The following is a 23,244-nucleotide window of genomic DNA, read 5'->3' as shown; positions in this document are numbered from 1 at the left end:
ATCGGGAGAGTCCCTACCCAAAAAGCCTACAGCCCTAACAGACAAAGCTAGAGAGGGGAAACAAACATAGAGTGGGGGGAAGTGACCTACCTAGCATCAGACAATAGACCCATGGCAGAGCCAGGACTAGAATGCAGATCCTTCCAATTCCTAGTCCGACATCTTATGCATAAACCACACTGCCACTCCAGCTAATGGCCAATCCATCCTGAGGGGACTCTAACAGGTGGAAAACCAGTTCTATACCTGCTCCCTTGATTTCCCTTGTGTTTTGTAACAGTCATTAAGGATCTGTCTGTGCTACACAGAACCAAGCCAGAAGACAAATGATAACATAGTTCAAATCCATAGCATAATTTAGGGATTTGGGTGATGCTACGTCCCCATACCAGGTTTCCGTACAACAAAATTGTAACTGTTCTATAACCGGGTTGCCCAATATATAAAGTTGAGCTAAAACCTATGTTTCTTACACGGCTTCAACAGCCAAAGGTTGACCAGCCTTATCTATGGGAATTGAGACCAGGCATTAACATTTGCTAGATGAAGGAGAAACAAAAGAAACTCACAGGAGCAAGGGCAATAGTTTAGGCATACTGTAATTACAAAATGAGATAACAAGGCGGGGTGGGACAGACGTATTGCAATCGCATCGTAGAGCTTTTCCTGCTATAAGCAGGATCTTATTTTGAAAGTAAGTACAGAGGGGTAGGAATTAAAAGCACAAGGCAGTATGTGGATTGGTTAAAGAGTAAAATTGTACTTGTACACCACCATGAGGTTAAACTATTTCTGTGAACGGAAGATCTTTCCAGTTACAGACACACAAAATAAGTCTGGGTGATTTTTGCATTGAAAACAGATGACTGGAGCTTAGAAGAAAAACATGGTTAAGTTCAGTCCTGAGCAAATTACACTTAAATTGTAAAAGATTTTTTTTTTTTTTAAAAGGAAGACTGAAACTATGCAAGTACACCGTAAAGTTCACAAACTGGCATCTCTAGCTGTAAGTCAGTGAATCTGAAGTGCAGCATGCTAATACAGACCAATTCAAAGAGCAGCTCAAGGTAAACAAAAAAAGTTGTAAACAGATTCTCCAAACACAATGGTTACATACTATTGCATGTAAATGCAAGCAGGATTTCTTTTTGTACTTGTTTATGCAGAATGTCAGTGTACCGAGAACTGCAATTGTAATAGACTAAGGTTGTCTAGTATTCTAGACTGATTGCCCTACATTACATTTTTAGTATTGTCCTTATATATGCATGTATGATGGCTGTTCCTTGGGAACCACAAAGAAAATCAGATGTGCATACCAGAAAGCAAAAGTTTTAGCAGACATACTGTAACAATTAAGCACAAGATCGTAGTAATAATAATGATAAAAACAAAAAGTTCCTTACCTGGGTTTTTGGATAGCCGTGAATTGTTTCCATACACCTGCACATAAAACAAGACATTGTGAAGTAAACATATAGCTAAAAGGAAATCCAAGTAAATCTTAATGTTAATCATGTTCAGAATATTACCTGATATTTAGACTGAAATAGAATCAGCAAGGAATAATGACAGAGCAGAGACAAATTGGTCATGGTCTTTGAGGTTAAAAGTGCAACTGAGACCAAATTCAGTGAGATTTCAATCACAGACACAAAATTTCCTTTGCCACTTTGTTTTCTTTTAAAAGGGGCATTTTCCACACAGGTTCAAGATGTTCATTCCTTCAGTGACAGCAAAATATGCTTCCAGATCCTTCAGAAATATTTGCCTCCTTCAAACTTGGATTCCTTTTGTTATTCATGAATATATTACTATGACTGAAGCAAAATAATAAGAATATATTAGTTGCAAAAATGTACAGTTCCACAGGGGGAAAAAAATGCATATAATTCTGCTGCAATTGGTGCCAAAAAAAAAAAAAAAAAAAAAAAAAAAAAAAAAAAGAGATCTTATTTTTCAACTTTTGCTTTCTATCGTTGTCTTTTACTTTCAACTGCTTTCACTTTGTCAAAGATCCAAAGTCAGTTTTGGTTCTTCAATTAAAAAAATACCTCTTTATTTTACACAGGGCAAACTCCCACTATATTTCCTTAGTAAGTGGATTGAAATGAGTTGCTAACTTCTTGCTTGTCTGACTCACGTTTGCACCTTCATCCAAGATCTCTTTGGGTGGAGAGAAAGTCTGAGTGATGTCATGCTTTCTTCTCAAACTTTGTCCCATTCTTGTACTCTATTTATATCAAGTTGCTGCTGTCTCCTTTCTGGGTCCTAACACCAGCCAGCTAGGAACACGTGGAAATAAGTCAATGTAGTTCAGAAAACAGATTAAAGAAACCACTGTCAAAATTGTTCTTGCAAGTTTGCACACTGAAAGAAGGAACAAAGCCAGTGCAAATATTAATATTTCAAATTCTTAAACCCCATAAAATAGGTTTTGGGCACAAGTTTTGTGAGACAATCAACAAACCATTTATTATAATACTTAGCATTTAGCCAGAGCTTTTGTCTCTGAGGAACTAAAGTTATTAATATAGGTAAGGTTGTTAAGCTTCACAGCACTCCTGAGCTATAGGGGAGTTTTATTATCCTTGTGTATAAACAGGGAAATTAAGGCACCGAGAGCCTAACCGATTTGCTCAAGGTTACACAGGGAGGCTATAAAAGATGTGGAAATGGAACCCAGCTGTTCTAATGCCAAGTTGTGTACATTAGCCTCAAGCCCTTCACCCTCAGTTTTGATAGAATAAATTGTACTGAGTAGGTTTCCTGGGTAGTCCTTTATCAGAGCCTTAGTTTTATTCCAGCACAGAGGTTCTCAAACTGGGGGCCATGACCCCTCAGAGGGTCACGAGGTTATTAAATGGGGAGTCACAAACTGTCAGCCTCCACCCCCAAACCCTGCTTCTCCTCCAGCATTTATAATGATTTTTAATTAAAAACACATCTTTTTATATTTAATCGGGGGTAGGGGGGGGTCGCACTCAAAGGTTTGCTGTGTGAAAGAGATCACCAATACAAAAGTTTGAGAACCACTGCTCTAACCCCTACTGTGAGCACTAACAGTCATTTTGTAATTAACATAACATTGATAACTAAAATGGTTCACAATTTTCATTTTACACTTTTTTGGACAAAAATGGTCTTGTTTCAAAAACAAAATTTCCACAGAATTTGGTTTTAAAATTTTGTGGTTTTTCAGAGAAAAGATGAAAAATTTCAGTTTGATGCTTCTCTCCCCCAATCCTCTTCCTCCTCCACCTTTTCCTCCTCTTTCCCGACCAACCCCCAGCATATAACGGTATAACAGAAAAACTACCCCTTTCTGCTCCCAACATCCCTCCCACTCCTTCTAGCAGAGGACAGGTGGGGAGTGGGAGGGGGGGAAGGGAGGTAGGGCCACAGACCAGGTGCTGGAGCCCACAAAAGATTAAAATCTGACAGTGCTGAACACCCTATTTTTTTTGTGTGGGTGCTTGAGCCCCAGAGCTCCCACAGAGCAGGCGCCTATGCCCTCCTTGACTCACCCAGTTCTGGCACTTGGCTTCACCTTATTCTTCCCCTCCTAGCTTCTAGTCTGGAACTGGTCACAATTTTTCTGACAGTTTTCCATCTGAAAATGCCGATTTGAAAAAAACTGAAACGTTATGTAGAAGTGCGTCAATTTCCATCAATCTGCTTTGCTGCCAGCTCGCTCGCCCAACTCCCTGGACTTCTGGGCTCCCCAGCAGCATACCTGGTAGACTGCTACATCTGCACTGCAGGAATATTTCAATTTTCCAAAATGGAATCCTGCAGAATTTCAGTTCTGTGAAAAATTCAAGTTTTTGGTCTTTCATCCCAATATGGGACCAAAAAAAAAAAAAAAAAGACAAAAATGTAAGTTTTGTTTGCAGAAGTGAAATTCCATCCCCCAAGTGACTCTACCCTTGTCAGACTCTTGGTACCTCCCCTTTTGAATCTTACCATACATCTTTCAACCCTATTCCCCACCTGCTATCAACAGCCAGAAGTCCCTTCCTGCCTAGGAGAAAAGCTAAGATTTTTCCATCTGGCCCAGAATCCCAAATCCATTGTCTGCTAAGTAACACCACTCCTAGAAATTAGGACTGTTTTTAATCACGATTAACATTAAAAAAATTAATAGCAATAAAAAAAATTGTGATTAATCACACTGTTAAACAATAGGACACCAACTGAAATTTATTAAATATTTTTGGATTTTTTCTACATTTTCAAATATATTGATTTCAATTACACCACAGAATACAAAGTGTACAGTGCTCATTTAACATTAATTTTATTACAAATATTTTGTAAAATGATAAACAGTATTTTTCAATTCACCTCATAAGTACTGCAGTGCAATATTTTTATCATGAAAGTGTAACTTACAAATGTAGATTTTTGTGTTACATAACTGCACTCAAAAACAAAGCAATATAAAAACTTTACAGCCTACAAGTCTACTCAGTCCTACTTCTTGATCAGCTTATTGCTCAGATAAGTAAGTTTGTTTACATTTACGGGAGATACTGCTGCCTGCTTTTTATTTACAATATCACCTGAAATTGAGAACAGGCATTTGCATGGCACTTTTGTAGCTGGTGTTGGAAGGTATTTGTGTGTCAGATATACTAAACATTTGTATGCCACTTCATGCTTTGGCCACTATTCCAGAGGACATGCTTCCATGCTGATGATGGCATTAAAGAAAATAACGCATTAATTAAATCTGTGACTGAATGCTTTGGGGGAGAATTGTATGTCTCCTGTTCTGTTTTACCCATATTCTGCCATATATATTAGCAGTCTCGGATGATGACCCAGCACATGTTCATTTTAAGAACATTTTCACAGCAGGTTTGACAAAATGCAAAGAAGGGCAATGTGAGATTTCTAAAAATAGCTACAGCACTCGACTCCAAGTTTAAGAATCTGAAGTGCTGTCCAAAATCTTACAGGGACCAGGTGTGAAGCATGTTTTCAGAAGTGTTAAAAGACCAACACTCAGATGTGGAAACTACAGAACCTGAACCACCACCAGAAAAATAAATAAACCAACCTTCTGCTGGTGGCATCTGACTCGGATGATGAAAATGAACATGCGTTGGTCCATTCTGCTTTGGATCATTATCAAGCAGAACCCATCATCAGCATGGACGCATGTTCTCTGGAATGGTGGTTGAAGGGTCATACAAATGTTTAGTGTATCTGGTACATAACTAGACCATTTCTGATAGGTGTTTGTCTAACCTGTTTTTAAAAACCTCCAATGACAGAGATTCCACAACTTCCCTAGGCAATTTGTTCCAGTTTTTAACTACCCTGACAGTTGAGACATTTTTCCTAACGTCCAACCTAAACCTCCCTTGCTGCAATTTGAGCCCATTGCTTCTTGTCCTGTCTTTATGTTTAGATAAGCTTTTAATTATACCTAAACCCTCAAAAAAGAGCTTATGCCTCACATTAGTGGTGCAGAGGGTGTATGCTGGATCTCTGCCCAAGAATGAATTACACTCGCTGAAAGCAGCATCTGGCCAAAAGATTAACTGGTTGTAGCAACTCAGCCATCTTCCAAATACCTGCAACTTTTGGTGTTGTCATTCTCAACAGGGAGACCAAAGCCTTGGTGAATGAATTACTTCCTCTCCTGGAGAGGGCACTAACACAACAATGTTAACATGCAAAGGAAGGAAGGCACTGCTGCTAATCGGGCTGTAAGTGTTCCATGGATAAACAGAGGATTTCTGTCCTCAGAGCTGCCAACCTGGTCCTGCTTTCGATCCTATGACCTACACCTCTGTCCCAGTTTGTTCCTCATGCTTGGTTAAATTCTGGGTTCTGTGGCCCACCCTTCATCTGAGGGGGCTGGCCTTTTGGTGTTCTGGTGCCCAGTCCCCCAAGATTTAAATACACTGCACCAAATCCCCTCCAAAGGTGTTAAAAAAACAACAAAACAAAAACAAAAACACAACTGTATTAGATATGTTGAATAACCATGGTCATGCTGTCACCCTGCCTCTGTTCAAATATTTAATACTCCTGGGGATACCAGCAGGGACTAACTGTGTCATGATCCTGGCATTCCCTGGTGCAAGAGTGGGGGAAGAAAAGATGTTCCTTGCACAAGCACATAGATGCACAAGAATCCGGCCTTTAGTCACAGGATTCCAGGAGCTGGGGCTTTAAGAAAACCACCAAAATATCAAGAAACTCACAATAAAATCCTGAAAGAATCTCAGCTTTGATTTTCATTTCATGAATATGGAGAAAAAAGTCTGAAATATCAATGCTAAAGGCTCAAAAACCAAAAGACAAATTAAAAATCCCTCAACATTATTTTATAAAATCTCAATCTCATGATATTTTGGGGCAACCAACTCCCAGTTTTGAACTACTGAGGCTGGCACTACTGCATTTAAGTTGGCTGTACCTTGCCTGTGGAAAAATGGACAGATACCTGTTGTAATATATTGTAACTCTTGGGTACTGGAAAAGAAATACTTGGCCTTTATTCTCATGCATTCAACATCAACATCCCTTTTGTTAATTATCCCTTACATCAGGCCTGCACAACATGCGGCCTGTGTGGGCTCACTGTGCAGCTCGCAGCGGGGTGGGGCTGCTGGGTTTGCCCTCTGCCGAGGGGGGGAGGGGAACCTCACAGCCCCATGCATGAGCCAAACTCCAACCACCCTAACGGCCAGAACTGCATGTCTCCATCTCCCGCTCCCCCTACCTGGCGTACAGTGGGTGCATCACTTCCACAGCCCGCTGAGGCGGGAAGCGCTGGGCACGAGGCAGAGCTGGTAAGTGCCGAGTGAGGAGAGGGGCGTCCGGCCTGGGCTTGAGCTGCAGCTCGGTGAGGGAGGGGGGCTGGGACGACACCTCCCCCCCCCCAAACCCACCTCTTCGGTTGGAGGCGGGGCGGCTACTGCGCTAATTGGTCCCAAGGCAGCCTCCATAGTGATTGGGGTTGAACTGTCTGTGGGCAGCCAGGAAATCCCCAGGGGACAGAGGGAGGTGTTGCACCTGCCCTGCCCTCACTGCTGCCCCCTTCCCTAGTGAAGGGACCTGCCTCCCCCACTCCGGCTCCCTGCGGCCCCTGTGTTTGTGTGTTGGACAGTCACATCCAATCCCTTCAAAAACTGTCCCCCTTTTCCTTTCCCCTTATTTCACGGGCAGATGACGAGCCGAGCGGGTGGGCGGGTAGTGGCAGTGAGGCTTTATATTTGGGGGGGGGGGGAGGTAAGGAGGCGAGCAGCGAGTCGGTGGCTGGAGGAGGGCATCCATTTTCAGTATTTTAGTTTTTGGGACTGCTGTGTGCAGTAATGTAGTGACCCCTCGAGGGTTGAAGAAGGGGGCAATGGTGGGGCCGAGCAGGGAGGGGGCGGGTCCTATTTTACTGCTGTGATCTAGTCACCCTATACACACCATTTCTTCCCTCTCCGGGCCGGCTCTGGCTGTTTTGCCGCCCCAAGAACAAAAACCAAAAACAAACCAAAAAAACCCTGTGGGGTGGCCGGAGCCAGGGTGCAAACTTTCGGCTAGCGATACTCCCTGCACTGCAGACATGCCCCGGGCAGTGGAGTGCGTGCCCCAGCTAGCGGGGGGGGGGGGCGGCCAGGGCTTCCTTCAGCCAGGGCACTCGGCCCCTCCCACCATGCCACCTGCCGGAAGGGCTCCACGCCGCTCCAGTCAGCGGGGAGGGAAGGATGTGGGCTGCCGGGCTTGCTGTAGACCTGGCACTGGCTAGGGCAGATAGAGTGCGCAGCCAGCTCCCAGCAGGGCACTCCCCTCCTCCATACCGCCACGTCCTACAGGGCGGCCAGAGCGGTGAACAAGAAAACATAAAAGAGCAGCCGTACCACCCTAGGATTGGATGGAATGCCGCCCCAAGCACGAGCTTGCTTGGCTGGTGCCTGGAGCCAGCCCTGCCCCCGCCCCCAAACCTTCCACTTCTGCCCACAGCTGTTTGGGCAGAGTGGCGCTGGGGAAGGAGGGTTTGTTTCCACGAGGCGGGTGGCACTAGGGCGGGGTGTGTGTTTCAGGGGGCTGGGTGGCACTGGGGGGGGTGTGGTTCTACGGGGCTGGGGGTTTCAGCCCTCAGCTGTTTTCTTTGGAGTAATATGGCCCTCGCCACTTTATGAGTTGTGCAGGCCTGCCTTACATAATGCCCAGCAGGACTGTGTTTAACTACTGGGGAAAATCAAGTCAACATATATGTTTTATTTTAATTCAAAACATAGCAAGCCCCCTATTGGTTTCATAGCATAGGACTGCACATTCAAAGCAAAATCAAGACATAACTGAGGTTATTTTGTTTTAAAAAAACAAAAACACCCCCTCTGTGTTAGTATTTCTCACAGCATTGCATTAACCCCTTCATTACAATAATTTGCTGCAACCTCTACACTGCTCAGAATACAGCAGTATTCTTTTAAATACTAACTGTCCATGGGAACCTGTAGATAGGGCAGCAGTGGAGGTGTAATTTGCCACACCGTCTTAGAATATTAAGCAGCACTGAAACAGTAAAACTTTTAAAGCCTTACCCTTTAGTCCTTTCCTAGCAGTTTCAATAAAACTTTTGACCAAGTTAAGGATGGCAAGAATAAGACAGTGGCATTGGTTATTTCAGTTTGCATTCAAGTCACATTAGAGAAAGGCAGGGAGAAAAAATGGACAGCGGGGACAACACTATGGTTCTAACAGAGAATAACAAAATGCTAAGACATGCACATGTGAGAAAGAAAGAAGCAACCATCCCAAAAGCAAAGAGCAGAATAACCAAAGGATTGATTCAAATTCAACCTAAGTCAAAGAGTACTAGGCCTAAAATAGGACATTTCTGGAAAAAAAAAAAATCAATAAGAGACCTATTTTTGTATTTAAAGTTTCATGCAAAAATTCAGAGTTTGACTTTCACATTTTGACTTTTGAAGCCACCATTCTCTTGGAATGGGCTATTTTTCTCCCCCATCAGAAATTGACTGATAGATAGGATGCTCTTTGGAGCAGGGATTGAATATTTGTTGTGTGTGTATTGCTGTAGCATTTAGGAGCTCAGTCATGGACCAAGACCACACTGTGAAAGGTGTACAAATAATAAAGAAATATTCACTTAAAAAAAAAAAAAAAAAAAAAAGGACAATGGGCTCCTTTTCAAACATGTAATGAAATGCACAAAATTGTACATTGTTTAAAACTCTTGAAACAGTGAGGACATTTACCAATTCTGTACGCTGTGAGGCCCTGCTATTTCCTGCTCTGGCCCATGCTACTATACAGTACACAGTATTAGTAGTACTCAATTTCTCTTGGGATAATGATCCATTTTAACAAGGTCATTCATGTGCTTCACATATTTCAAAAGTTAGTGCCACATGATAAAAAGAGCAGTGAAGAGGAAGAATATTTACTACTACTCCTTTTCTACAGTCAGAATTTCCCTTCTCTTCAGCAGACAGGAGGTTAAAGAGTTATGGAAAGTTACTTTATCAAGTAAGGGTGAACACCAAAATGTAGTTGATTTGGACTGCCAAGAGAGAAATGGCCAAAAAAGATTAGAACCAAAGCACACAAAAACAACCTCAAGGCATAATGAGTTACAGTCTACTCAAAAGGAGAATAAATACAAAGCAGCTAAATCCACTGCTGACTTTGGGGCTATTTGGAAAAGTATTACACAATGATTTTGTACTAGTTTTACAAACAGTTAATGTCTGTCAAATCTATACTGTGTGTTAGAGAGATATACAATAGCATTTTCTGAGTGGGGTACAAAGCAAGTATGGGATGGTTGCCAATAAAATCTTTACTCCCCAACCCAAAATCATGTATTCTCTGTAGACCAGAATTTTAAACATATGCACGTACCAAAAAATGCAGATGGCATTTCTGAAAATCCCTTAGGTACCTAAATACCTTTAAAAATCTGGCCCATATATCCCACATATTTTAGAAATGCATTTGAATTGTTCCTTGATGTTCTCTCTCTCTCTCTACTATAGATCCAGGCTACTTTAGTACCAAGAGTCCAATTATAAGGGTCTTAGACAAAGAAAAATAATTCATATGAGAAACCTCTAAAAATGACCTTTCAATAGCATTTTCCATACACACTAATATCATGATTTTTAGTGAGCAATATCAGACATTTACCAGGGCTAGAACAAAAGCTTTCTATCACTAATAATGAGGGATTCCGTGCTTTCCAATTAAAAAGCAGAACAGTATATAAAGTTTTAGCTCTGAAGAGTTGTGAACTACTGGACCTTAAACCTATCATGAGTCCATGACTGAATATTTCCCATCCTGGGGTTTGGGACTGTGATTTTGAGGAGACTCCAGTTTGGGGAGAAAAGCAAGCATTTATTTGACAGGCTTTTATTAATTATTAGGGCAGCAAAAGGCTCACATGAGGTCCTACCCAATTGCAGGTAGAGATTTAAGATGGGCTTAAGTGAGGCATAAGGCCTTATTAATTAAAAATGCAGGGTTTTAATACAATAGGAAAAACTCTTGATACATTTGTCAGCCCATGCAATTGTTATCTTTAATACTATAGGCACAGCTGTGAGTCAGAGCACCTTCCCCCCCCCCCCTTTTCTTTAAATAGACACACACACACTGAACTGCAGGCATGCATAGGAGGGGGAGGGTATATAGGATAAAAGCACAGAGAAACCAAATTCAGACAAACCAACCATACATTTCTTTTAGCAATGCCCCCAAACTGACCCCAGCCAGCAGAGTTTAGTCCTCTTATTGTTCTAGGAGACCAGCACACTTTCTCTCTTTCCCTTAGGCATCAAGTCAGAGAAGGAGCTGCTTACTACAAAGTCATAAGGCCTTTACCTCAGAGCAACCACAGTTATGGTCAGAAAAACAAGCCTATAAACCTTGCTCAGGCAGGGTCACCCGGGGGGCGGGGTGGGCAAGTGGGGCAACTTGCCCCAGGCCCTGGGCCCTGCAGGGGCCCCGTGAGCTGCTCTGGGTTTTCGGCAGCACTTTGGCGGCAGGCCCTTCACTCGCTCTGGGTCTTTGGCGGCGGGTCTTCCAGTGCAGCCGAAGCCTCCGAGCGAGTGAAGGACCTGCTGCTGAAGCGCTGTCGAAGCCTTGGAGTGCCACCCAGTACAAGCGCTGCAAGTGGCCGGGGGGAGGGGGAGAGGGACACGATCGGCAGCACTTAGGTTGCTCTACCACCACCGCTTCATTCTTCGGCAGCAATTCGGCTGTGGGTCCTTCCCTCCAAGAGAGACCCGCCGATGAATTGCCACCAAAGACCCGGCCCTGTCCCTGAATCCTCTGGGTGGCCCTGAGCTCAGATTAGCAACCTGGAGCCACACAAGCCTGCAATATTTAGCAACCAAGACTGCTGTCTACCCCTAACAGCTTCCTTTTCCAGTTTATAGGGCAGAGGAGGGCAAGGCCCTCCTTGATTATGACCAGACTGTCCTTTAAAGGGACAGTCCCCACCACAGAAGTCAGTGACCAGCCAGCATCCTGCATAACAACTCGGAATATGAAACGTTCTGGCAAAAGGGTGCCATGGAGCTCCATGGCAAAATGAACACATATCAGACTGCTTAACTAAGAACATCATTGTGATGTCACTTAAAGGTCTATGCAGAATAGATGGGAGACTGACTTTTAAAGCCTCATCTCAAAGTTAGTAACTGGAGCTGGTTAAAAATGGTAAGCATTTTCTGTGAAAAAAATTTAAATTAAAGGAAAAATTGCAGTTTCTTTCAAAGGTTTCCATGGAATTTACCAGTTTTTGGAAAAAAAACTAATTTTTTCCAGTTTTGTGAGAAAAATTGAAAATTTTGAGCAAAAATGATTGTTATAAAAAAAACGCCACCTTTAAAAAAAATAATGAAAATTTTGACCAAAACATTGGCCCATTAAGCATTGGTTACATTAAAGCAGTGAACCATTTTAAATGCATCCACACTGTACAAGTTTGTCTCACAACAATTTCAATTCCTGTTCCTTCTGGATACCTATCTCGGTGCATTCTGAGAGATTTCACAAGGGCAGCTGAAGGAGGTGTAACTGAACCATTTCAGTTTGTCTGTACCCATGCTAGCACAAAACTGGTTTGGATTGAACTGGTTAACCGTGACTTGTTATTAAGCCTGTTGAGAGGTTTAGACCAGTTGTAAACTCTTTTCAACCACACACACAAGCCCCCCAAGTGTTTTACAGATCCCATTATTAATTATTATTATTAAAGTTTACTGCCTAAGTACCTTTGAGGATCTTGGGCTTATTGTTTTAGGAATAAGAGATATATGCTAAGCTTACACAGAACTGGCTAGTATTATAATAAACATAACATGATTTTAAAAGTTTATATGATTAAAATCCAAATTTTATTTGCCAAAAGCCACCGCCTGTATTAGGTGCCAGAAAATAGGTAACAATTCATGAACTTCAAATTTTCTTAATCAGAAAAATATTACACCATGATGAAGCTTTGCCTTTGGAATTTGTGCCAGTATCTCTATTTTGTTGCAATCTTAACTCCTCTGTTGCCTTTTTGAGTGAAAACAAACCCATGAAAATCTCATTCAGCTGCTCTGTAAATTAAATTTACCATTCAATCTAACACAAATGGAGTATAAACCCAGAAGCCAATCTGCAAACTGTTTTGCAGCAAGAATATTTGATCCTGGTATAGATCTAAACATTAAAGAGACTATTTATTCCATGAGAAACATGATCCATCCCTTTTATAACTCCATTTTGTTCTTAAATCTAAGTAGTTATTGGAAAAACACAACAAGAAAAGCAGATAGCCGACTTAAATATTGTTATAGTGGCTGCCAAATCCAAGCTCTTGGTAAGATCTTAATAGCTTCCAAACTTGAAATGTAATCAAGTTATGAGTTAGAAAGGAGAGATGGATTTGAGCAGCAGAGTTCAGCTCTAGATTTTGAAACCCACAAAGTTTGGGGATATTCAAATCTGGAGTGTTGATTTAACTCATTATAGACAGAGGGGGCCAGGTGTGAAAATCAGGTCATGGTTCAGATTTTCTCTTTCACACAAATAGGATGACCAAATGTCCCAATTTTGTAGGGACAGTCCTGATTTTTCACACTTGCTGTTTGGTGACCCTACACACAAAGAACATGCATATTGAGATCTAGTGTTTTGGTTTGGGTCCATCACCCATTTCTGTTAGAAACCCCAGTAAGTCTGACCACATGATTGGAGACACACTTAGATGTCATAGCTGCACTGCCAATCCCAAGCATTCAAAACTCACAAGTCAGGCCCCCAAATTCATGGGACTGGCTTAAAAAAAATGTATTTTTTAAAAAATAGTATATTCAGGGTTCTTTCTATTTGCCTTCTGGCTTTTGTGTTGTTGGGGCAGGGAAGTCACATTTTTCAAACTTTGCTCTAAACTGACTTTTTTTAAACGAAAGCAGAGATTCTCACAGGAGTTGGGCTTTTAAGAAAAATAGCAACTATCATGAGGTTTGTGATAAAATCATGAGAGAAAGCAATGCTGTGATAAACTGTTGCTTCAGGCTTAAGAGGAGTCTCATTCTGTTCCGTCTGTTACTTTATATGAAGATATAGTGTGTTACTATTACCCCTCCAGGTCTCCCAAGATATTCTTGTCCTGTTTTGTCTTATTATATCCTGAAGTGTTCCCAGTTGAGAACCATGTATTTGTTTTTGTCTCATATTGCATTGAGCACCCTGGCAGTGCTAACTAAGTAATAAACTGGTGGGCACCTTGTATGAGATAAACAAACACCCAGTTATTACCAGGCTGAGTCTTCCAAACTCATATCACTCGATTTAAACAGAATCTAGGGCTGCAAGGGAAAGAAATTAGTATATTAATGACACCTGATCAATAGCAAATAGTGATGTATTTACTACATTCAGTCAGTTCATCTGCTGCTGAAATTGCTGCTGTAAGGGATTTTGTTCCTTTGGAGCCTCAGTTTAAGTTATTGATTTTTCCATTTCCTGTCACTATCCTCTCTGTGCTCTGCAGAAAAGTAAAGTAAACAAAAAAAAAATCAGTTCCTCAAAACTTGTGATTTTTGATCATTATCAGCCCATTTATGGCATTCCACTTAGCTTAGGAAGCTTATTAAAATGGGCCAATGGGCCAAAATAGTGTATTCATTTCTTGAATAGATTTAGTGGCATGGGTGCTGCCGCACCTACTGGCTTGAAGAGGTTTCTATTATATACCGAGTTAACAGTTTGGTTCAATGGCTCTCAGAACCCCCACTATACAAATTGTTCTAGAACAGTTTGTAAGTTTACTAATCCTGGTAAGTTTATGCTTTAAAATAAGACCAAAGATTAGACAAATGTACTGATATGAAAACATCCTCTCCAGAAGAAGGTCTCCAAACTCATGACAGCTCCCCCTATTTTTGAACTGTGTGTGTCTCACAGTCATCCCTTTGCAACTGAAGAAGACTGATGGGTCCTCCTTCAGACCTTATCAAAAATGTTCAGCTTTGCAAAGAGATTAGATATTCCTTTCCACTCTCTAGGGCTTATCAGTCATACTGCCTCTGCATCACTCCCAGCTCCTGCTGGGACAGGGAGCTGGGAACTTAGATCAGGAACAAAAACTAGGGTGATACAGGGCATACCTACTGTGCTGACTTAATATCCTTTCACCTTTGTATTCCTTCATCCCTTGCTTCATTCTATAGAGTATTATAACCATAAACTGGTACCTGTGGGAACAACTTTACTGAGCTAATTTATTAAATTTCTGTATATACATAGCAACCACTCCATTACAGAACAATAGCTAATTAGAATATAAAACAATTTTGCAAAATACCACTCAGCCCAAGTCAACAAGATTACCCTTCCCTATTGCCACTGTGAAGGTGGGGTTGTAGGTTTTATACCTTCGCTGGTAAATTTTTGTTTTTATTAAACAATTTTACAAGGCTGATGTGTATTTTCATTAAAATACACTATTTTTTATAATACCTATAGGCACCAATCATGGATCAGGTCTCTCTCATTTTAGGCACTGTACACACACTCACAAACATATATCAAAAAGACAGGCTTTCGTAGAACTGATAAATGAAATTGTTTTTAATTGTTCATTTTATTAATGTAACTGTTCACCATTCACTACACTTGCCTACACTGTAACTTCTGTTCCATATTGTAATTCAAACCCCATTTTAAAACACTCACTCCATTTTGTAAAAGCTTCCTCCAACCTTCATTTTTGCAAACCCTGCTGTAATCTTATTAGTTTAGATATGTGAATGAGGTATGTATGAATGATGGAATCAACCTCCAGCCCCAGCCTGTCCTGATGAGATAAAGTTCAAATACCAATGGCTGAAGGCCTAGACAACAGCCCTAAACAAAGTAAGAAGCATCCACCATAAAAAGAAAAGGACAACAGAAGGAAGATCAAAGCCAGGTTCAAGGCTGAAAATCACGCCTGCAATTGATGGGTGATCAATCTAAACCCAGAGGCAGCGTGACACAGCAAGACCTATAGACTTTGGGCTTGTCTACATCACAAAGTTGCAGCGCTGGTGAGGGGTTACAGCGCTGCAACTTAGGAGGTGTACACATCTGCAGGGCATCACCAGCGCTGCAACTCCCTGTTTGCAGCGCTGGCCGTACTCCCGTTTTGTCTCGGGTGTAGAGGATCCAGCGCTGGTGATCCAGCGCTGGTAAGCAAGTGTAGACACTTACCAGCGCTTTTCTTGACCTCCGTGGAATAAGCAGGTATCGCAGCATACCTGAGGAAACCTCTCTGGTAATCAAGCAGGTCTCCTTCCCTGCGGTTTGCTCTCGCGTTCCCCGAACCCCCGTGCAAGCAGGTCTCCTTCCCTGCGGTTTGCAGGGGGGTTCGGGGAACGCGAGAGCAAACCGTGGGGAAGCAGGTCTCCTTCCCTGCGGTTTGCTCTCGCGTTCCCCGAACCCCCGTGAAAGCAGGTCTCCTTCCCTGCGGTTTGCAGGGGGGTTCGGGGAACGCGAGAGCAAACCGCGGGGAAGCAGGTCTCCTTCCCCGGTTTGCTCTCGCGTTCCCCGAACCCCCCTTGAAGCCGCCCAACAGCGCTGCAGTGTGGCCACATCTAACACCACTTGCAGCGCTGGTTGCTGTAAGTGTGGCCACTCTGCAGCGCTGGCCCTATACAGCTGTACTAATACAGCTGTAACAACCAGCGCTGCAAAATTGTAGATGTAGACATACCCTTTGAATCCAAACTAAAAGCCTATAAAAAAGAAGGGTGAGATGAGAAACTCTGGGTAACATTCTGCTGCCAGCATGGAAGGACATCAGTGCCTGCCCAACAGAGATCCAGCTTGTCCTTGGGCCTGGCTTTCCTGGCCAGTTAGCTGCTATAAGCTATGAACCCAAGCTACAAAATCAAGCTATGAACTTAAGCTATCTTCAGGACTGGTAACTATGCAACAGCTACTGAACATCTGATGGATGTGTGTGTGTGTATAGGTATTAGGTATAATGTGTGTGTGTATAAGAATTAAGATATTAGTTAATTAGTCATAAATCAAATTGTTATCATAATAAATGTGGCATCTTTGTCTTGTCCCCTTTAATAAGATCCTGCTGGGTTTTACTGGCCTAATATAATTGGTATAACACTTTACCCTAACAAGTTTAGGGTCTCCACATACTGTAGCCTCTTTTTGACCAGAGGGGCTAGCCAAAGTTCGAGGCCCTAGGAATGTTCCAATGAGAAGGAAAAATTGGGGGATAGTCAGGTATTTTCTTTGATACAATCTTGTTTATTTACAAGAAATACATGAATTCTTGTTTCTTTAAAAAGTGGAAGAACCAAGAAAAAAAGGAGCTATTTCATAGCTTATAGCCTCAAGTCTCTTTAGCCCACAGCAGACCCAAAAGCTCTCTCTCTTTTTCCAGTCAGAGGGTACCACTTGACTTACTGGCATACACTCATCTTCAGCAAAAACTCCATCAGCCCAAACTCCTAGGTGAGTTCAGCACCCCCTTTTGTCAAGGTTGTGGGTGCATCTCATTAACTTATCCTGACAGTTTTGTTAATTGAAAGGTAGTGTTCACACACAGTCTCAAAAAGATTTGTGATGGATATAGTCACCAGTACCTCTCAGCATAATATGTAGCACTGAACACTTAGAAAACACATCAACCCACATAACTAAAAGCAAATAACAAAAGAAACAGGAAAATATATGGCCTTGACAATGAAAGAAAGCTTGAACTGTAGCATAGAAGTATGTGTGACAATGCATACTTACAGTAATAGCATTATTCATCCTTTAAGGGTTGTTACAGCCACACTGTTTATAGAAACAATCCTTGATCTGAAAAGTAAAATTGTTTATCAGCTATAAGAAATTGTGGAGAACTACTAGCTTTTGTAAGGCTTCTTAGTTTGTGGAAAATGTTGGGATAGCTTCTCAGCTGGAGTAAATCTGCAAAGTTCTAATAAAGTCAATTGAGCTGTGCCAATCTAAATCAGCTGAGTAAGTGGCCCAACTACATTTCAGTGTTGCAGTATATCTCCTCGCCTCAAGTTTTCATACTGTGATGCTCAGTGTGGTATCTGAATGCTTTCCAACAATGCAGGGAAGCAACATGACTCGCTTCTGTCATGGGTGGTGTAGGGTGATGGGGTGATGATCTGACCTTATTATTAAGATGTTAATTTTTTCTGTAAAGCAGCAACTTTGCCCTTGATGGGATCAGTCTGCTGGGCAGAGTTCTCCCCCTCCCCCTAATATTTCACCCACTCCTCTATTCTGTGTCATTTTTCCTTGCTGTCACTCGTCCTTCAGTTTGTTTTGATGTCTAAGATCAGGTTCTTATTAAGCATAATTGTTACTAATTTGTTTTGCTATTGAGTGGTGTGTTAATCATTAGCAGCTTGGTGGCAGCCACAACTTGCAGAGGATAATTTGTCATCTGTTCCTAATTTACTTCTTTTCATATTAATTCATGCAGGACTTTTGGGCTGGATGCCCTTCTTGTAAACCAAGTTGTGTTTCTCTGTATCCCTTCTCGCAATCTCACCCCTCTTAATGCCAGAGCTGCCCATTCCAAAGGTCCCGCCAAAGGGAACACACTTCTAGTGTCTCTGCCTTCTTGACTCTCTGGGCTGAATTCAGCCTGGACCAAAGACAGAGAGGAAGCTGCCTGTCCTTTCCTGATCCAGGGGATACCAGGTAGTGATTTGCCCCCATGCTGGCTACAGCTTCCCTAAATTTGCACTCTGGCTACCATGGTGCCTATGAGCCTCATTGCAACTGCAGAGTGAGGGAACATCTCAGCCACACCTTCTCCCACCTCCAATAAGTTCCCAGTGTAAAAGTCTTCTGCAAGGGCAGCATGTTGGCTCTGATGCCAATAGTGCTTGATATATTCTCTGGGCCATTTTCTGGCTTCTTTGTCCCAACATAGCTGGAGTAAGTGGACACTGCAGGGGTGACTTCCCCCTCTGTCTTGTTTCAGATCTCTAAAGATGTAATTTTTCTCCTTTGCATACATCTCTTAGCAGTGGGAGAGAATAGTTAATGTTTAAGGCCCCAATCCTGCAAGGTCACTGGCACCTGTGCTTAGTTTTTACTGCAAGATTAAGCCCTAACTCTTATATTATATGAAATTGTATTGAATTAAACTTGATTAGCACATAGTGGATAATTATTTTATGCAACAACATTAGTGAGTTAGCAGGTTCTTTAGTGGGTTTATTAGCTCATCACATTTATTTGAATTAATATCATTTATCAAGATATTGACTGGTTCCATTTACTGACCTGCATTTTTTTTACTCTGTTTTCAGCATGACAAGAAAGCATGACTAAGTGTAAGATGCCAATAACTCAACCGTGCTTTGTCAGCAGCACTGGGATGGAAGAACAATAATTCACTAAATAGTTCTATTTTGCCATCTGGGTGGATTTCATTTAAGATGACTAAGTAACTAGGAAAAAATATAATTACATTTAGCTTATTTTCCAAAGAATAGAAATATTACACAAAGAATATGATACTGTTCTTCAGCCCAGTTTAAACTCCCATACCAAGTAATAGCTACAAGTACACCTCACTGGTCCTGGCAGCTGCTTTTTTCTACTTGTGAAAATGTATTGCAGTCATTTGCTATTGTTAATCAATCTAAAAGCATCCGTATCATTTTTTTCCCCTCGGGAACGTATGTTTGTGCAACCTAGAAGGCATTTGACCACTTTATACAATTTCATTTGATCAGAGCAGCCTATCTACAGCAGTTGCATGGATGTCATGCCCCACCCTGTGGTTAAAAGTGGTACCACAGTAACATTTGTTGTTTTTTATTAGCTTAACTTTCATGGGAGGAAGATGGAAAAAGCAGGCCTGGAGTTGCCCCTGCCCTCTCACAGATGACGCCTACTCCTCTCTTCCAAGGCATGTGTAGTGTATAAAGGCGTAGACACTGATTCTAGATGTCCAAGATTAATTATTTTGGTAGTACCATTTTTGCAAACCCCACCTGATATCTAAAACTCACTCTGCGTTCTTTTGATTCATGCATCATCATCCGATATAAAACTTACACCAAATTCTCTTCCTTCTGTACTTTCACTCTAAACAGGAAATATTGCTTCTCTCCAGCCTTGTTACTTACCTAAGCTGACAGGTGAGGAAATTGGCAGAGTTACTTTCCACTTTGTTAAAATTATTAGTGTTCTAAACGGGGGGAAGCTGTTGGAGACATCTGGCAAATACAGGGCTAGTTTGTGAACTGTAGATCTTGCAAGGGACATCATGCCCTGTGTGGCTGCTTGCTTTGCTTGTGTTTATGCCAAATCCCTTGTCCTCTTATTTTGCTCCAAATTTTGGGCAGAGGAGTCAGAATAAGTGTTATAACAGGAAGAGCCATGGCGCACTGAACCAATGAGTAGTGTTCTCCCCATCTGGGTTATGAAGGAAGGCACACTTTGAAAGATTTCTTCTTAAAAGTTATTTGCTTCAATGCCCTTTGAAACACATGAATCCCAAGAGCATCATGTCTACAAGCTGCTCCTCCTTTGCTAAACAATTATTCCTGCATAGTAATCAGATCTTCATTCTAGCTACCCTTTTTCTTTGTACCAGAAAGAATACAGCATAATATTAATATACATGCAAGCAAAATAGACTTGCTGCCCCTCAGAAACCCTGACATTTGTGTTTATTATATTTGTGTTATTGCCAACCATAAGAGTTAAAAAGCTGAGATTCCCAGGTAATCACAAGGTTCCAAGAGCCGTGGCTTAAAGAAAAACACCAAATATTCCAGGATTCATGATAAAATCACTACAGCTGGCAACACTTTTTTGTGGTTTATTATTATCTTCGACTACCCGCCTTCTCCACGTTTCAGACAGGCGGAAGATTTTTTGAAGAATGTATTTATCAACAATTGTTAATTTTAGGTGTTTCTATAGTACCAATTGCCTTGGCATTTAATGCTGTTGACAATAAAGCTGCTATCATCATCAAAACCTACATTTATATATTTATTGTCATCCCAAAGGATTCTAAAACATATTTCAAATGATGAACAAGTGATTTGCTTGACACTGAAATATAGCTTTTTAATAGTGCATGCCAATGTTACCTTACCTAACATTTTAGGGAAGGACATAAAGAATACTCTTGAAACTGCTGGGACAATATTAGGTATTAACTCAAGTTGGAATTTGGTTAAGACATTAATTAATGTGCCTAACTTGAGATAGATGCCATGGGAATTTTAATGTCTGCATGTGATCTGGACTTTTTTGCCTCATTCAAAAGATAGCACCTCCAGAAGAATAATGACCCCTCACTCTATAATGGACCAATGGATCAGTACTGACATAAAGTGTCTTTCCAACCTTACTAATCCACAGCCATTACTTCCAGCACCTGCCTCGTTTTGTTGGAGATCTCTCCTTCATCCTCTCCTGACCCTGCTCAGCTTGTGAGATCAGAGAGAATCCCATTACTGTGTGACGGAGCTGTAGGACATTGTTATAAACGGAATTCTTTTCCCCACTGTATCTGTTTACTATGTTGGATAAAAAATATAGAAGGAACAAAGTCATTTCTCTCAAATGACTGCTTTTCTATATTTTTTTCTATATGTTTTTACATTTACGCACTGTTAAAATATACTATTATTTTCTTTATTTTTTTTCATTAGTGATTTCTTTTGTTACAAAAGTAATAATCTGTTTTTCTTTTACTTTTTTAAGTAATTCATATCACCTTTTTTCTGGTCCATTAAGGCCTCTTTGCACCAAATAAGCAGTACAAATTGGCCTTAATCAGCTGCTGACAGATAGTAGAAAATTCCCATTGTGGAAGGTGGAAATTCAGCTCCATCATTTCCTGCACCAGCCTTCTCCCGCCTCTGGTATAACAGAAAGGAGGTGATGCAGGGAGCAAGTTGGGGAGGCCACAATTCTATTAGCTAGGATATTATATTTACAGGTGATTTAAACCCTCAAGTTTTAGAGCATAAACCAACCACTTACTGCCAGGAATTAGGAATAAATTTCCCTGATGGCTATCTGCCTGTCCCAAGTCAGGATAAAGGAGAAGGGTTGGGCGTGGGGCTAGCAACTCCACCTCGTAAAAAAATCAACCTGCTACAGAAACGTCAACAATAGAGACAACAGAGACTTTTACCCTGGAAAAAGAACAGTCTTCAACTCGAAGATGCATGACGCTGGGTGGTAAAAGATGTGAGGAAGCCACTAAGCCGATTACCCTTCTTGCAACCAGGAGGATTACCATAGGCACAAGGAGGTAGAGGACCATGTACGAGTCAGGAAAGAAGGCGCAGGTTGCAGCAGAGATGAGGAGCAACAACCTGACCCTATTAGGCATTAGCGAGACAAGATGGACGCAAGCAGGACAGAGACGACTGTTGACAGGAGAGCTGTTGCTGTATTCAGGACATGAAGAGAGCGACGCACCCCACACACAGAGAGTAGGCTTCATGTTGTCCAAGCAGGCACAGAGAGCACTGATTGGTTGGGAGGCACATGGTCCCAGGATCATCACAGCATCCTTCAGAACTAAAATGAAGAGGATTAAGATGAATGTTGTTCAGTGCTACGCTCCAACTAATGACAGCGAAGAGGAGGACAAAGATTATTTTTACAACAGACTCCAGAAAATATTAGAGATTCTCCCAGACAAAGACATCATCATCCTTATGGGAGACTTTAATGCCAAAATTGGACCTGACAACACAGGATACGAACAAGTCATGGGGACCCACGCTCTGGGAGAGATGAGTGAGAATGGAGAGAGATTTGTGGATCTGTGTGCACTTAACAACCTGGTCATAGGAGGTAACATCTTTCCTCACAAGCGGATCCACAAGAGTACCTGGGTATTACCAGCAGGCATGACAGAAAATCAGATCAATCATGTCTGCATTAGCAAGAAGTTCAGAAGATCCTTGCAGGACGTTAGAGTTAGAAGAGAAGCAGACGCGGCGTCCGACCATCACTTAGTGGTGGCCAGATTGAAGCTGAAGCTGAAAAAGAACTGGATAGATGCATCAGACAGAAGAGTGAAGTACAACGTCAGCCTTCCGAAGGACCATAAGACCAAGGAAGATTTTGGAATGACGCTGAAGAATAAGTTTTCAGTATTACAGGATCGGCCTGAGGAAGAGGAAGACAATGTACTAAACAGATGGCAGAAAGTGACAGAGACACTTAGGTCAGTAAGCCAGGAAGTGTTTGGAATTAAGAAATACCAGCAGAAAGAGTGGATCACAGCAGAGACCTTGATCAAGATAGAAGACAGAAAGAAGAAGAAGGCAGCAGTCAAGTCAATAACTGCAGGACTAGAGCAGCAAAGGCCAAAGCTCAAAAAGAGTATGCTGAAGCCCATAGCAGTGAAGAGGAATATCAGGAAGGACAAGAGAGAGTATGTGGATGAACTGGCAGCAGAAGTGGAGCAGGCAGCATACAGCGGTAATATGAAACAGCTGTATGATACTACCAAGCGACTGTCTGGAAAGTTCAGCAAGCCAGAACGTCCTGTTAAAGACAAGCAGGGAAAGTCTATAACAGGAATAGAACAACAGATGAACAGATGGGCGGAGCACTCTGAGGAACTCCTGAACAGACCAACACCACCAAATCCACCAGATAGCAACCCAGCCAACGAGGACCTCCCAATTAATTGCGATAAACCAACCAGAGATGAGATCAGAAAAGCCATCACCATGATGA

The 23,244-nt window shown here is 41.8% G+C and overlaps 1 protein-coding gene across 4 annotated transcripts in view; it reads right to left on the bottom strand.

The window, feature by feature from the left end:
* Positions 1-2,190, bottom strand: part of ADGRD1 (adhesion G protein-coupled receptor D1) — a 238,653-nt gene extending 236,463 nt beyond the window's left edge. The window contains exons 1-3 of one of the 4 annotated variants that reach the window (XM_030583439.1): positions 2,144-2,190; positions 1,533-1,820; positions 1,407-1,443 (exon numbers count right to left, since the gene is read on the bottom strand). In XM_030583439.1, the coding sequence (XP_030439299.1) occupies positions 1,407-1,443; positions 1,533-1,595 (100 nt within the window). In that variant the 5' untranslated portion in view covers positions 1,596-1,820; positions 2,144-2,190. Of the gene's footprint in view, positions 1-1,406; positions 1,444-1,532; positions 1,914-2,054 lie in introns of those variants that run through there. The other 3 variants (XM_030583437.1, XM_030583436.1, XM_030583440.1) reach the window with 3 other exon arrangements.
* Positions 2,191-23,244: the final 21,054 nt, after the last annotated feature.

This window comes from Gopherus evgoodei, chromosome 13, assembly GCF_007399415.2.
Source record: "Gopherus evgoodei ecotype Sinaloan lineage chromosome 13, rGopEvg1_v1.p, whole genome shotgun sequence".
Lineage (NCBI taxonomy): Eukaryota > Metazoa > Chordata > Testudines > Testudinidae > Gopherus > Gopherus evgoodei.
This window is presented reverse-complemented; position numbering and strand designations above follow the sequence as displayed.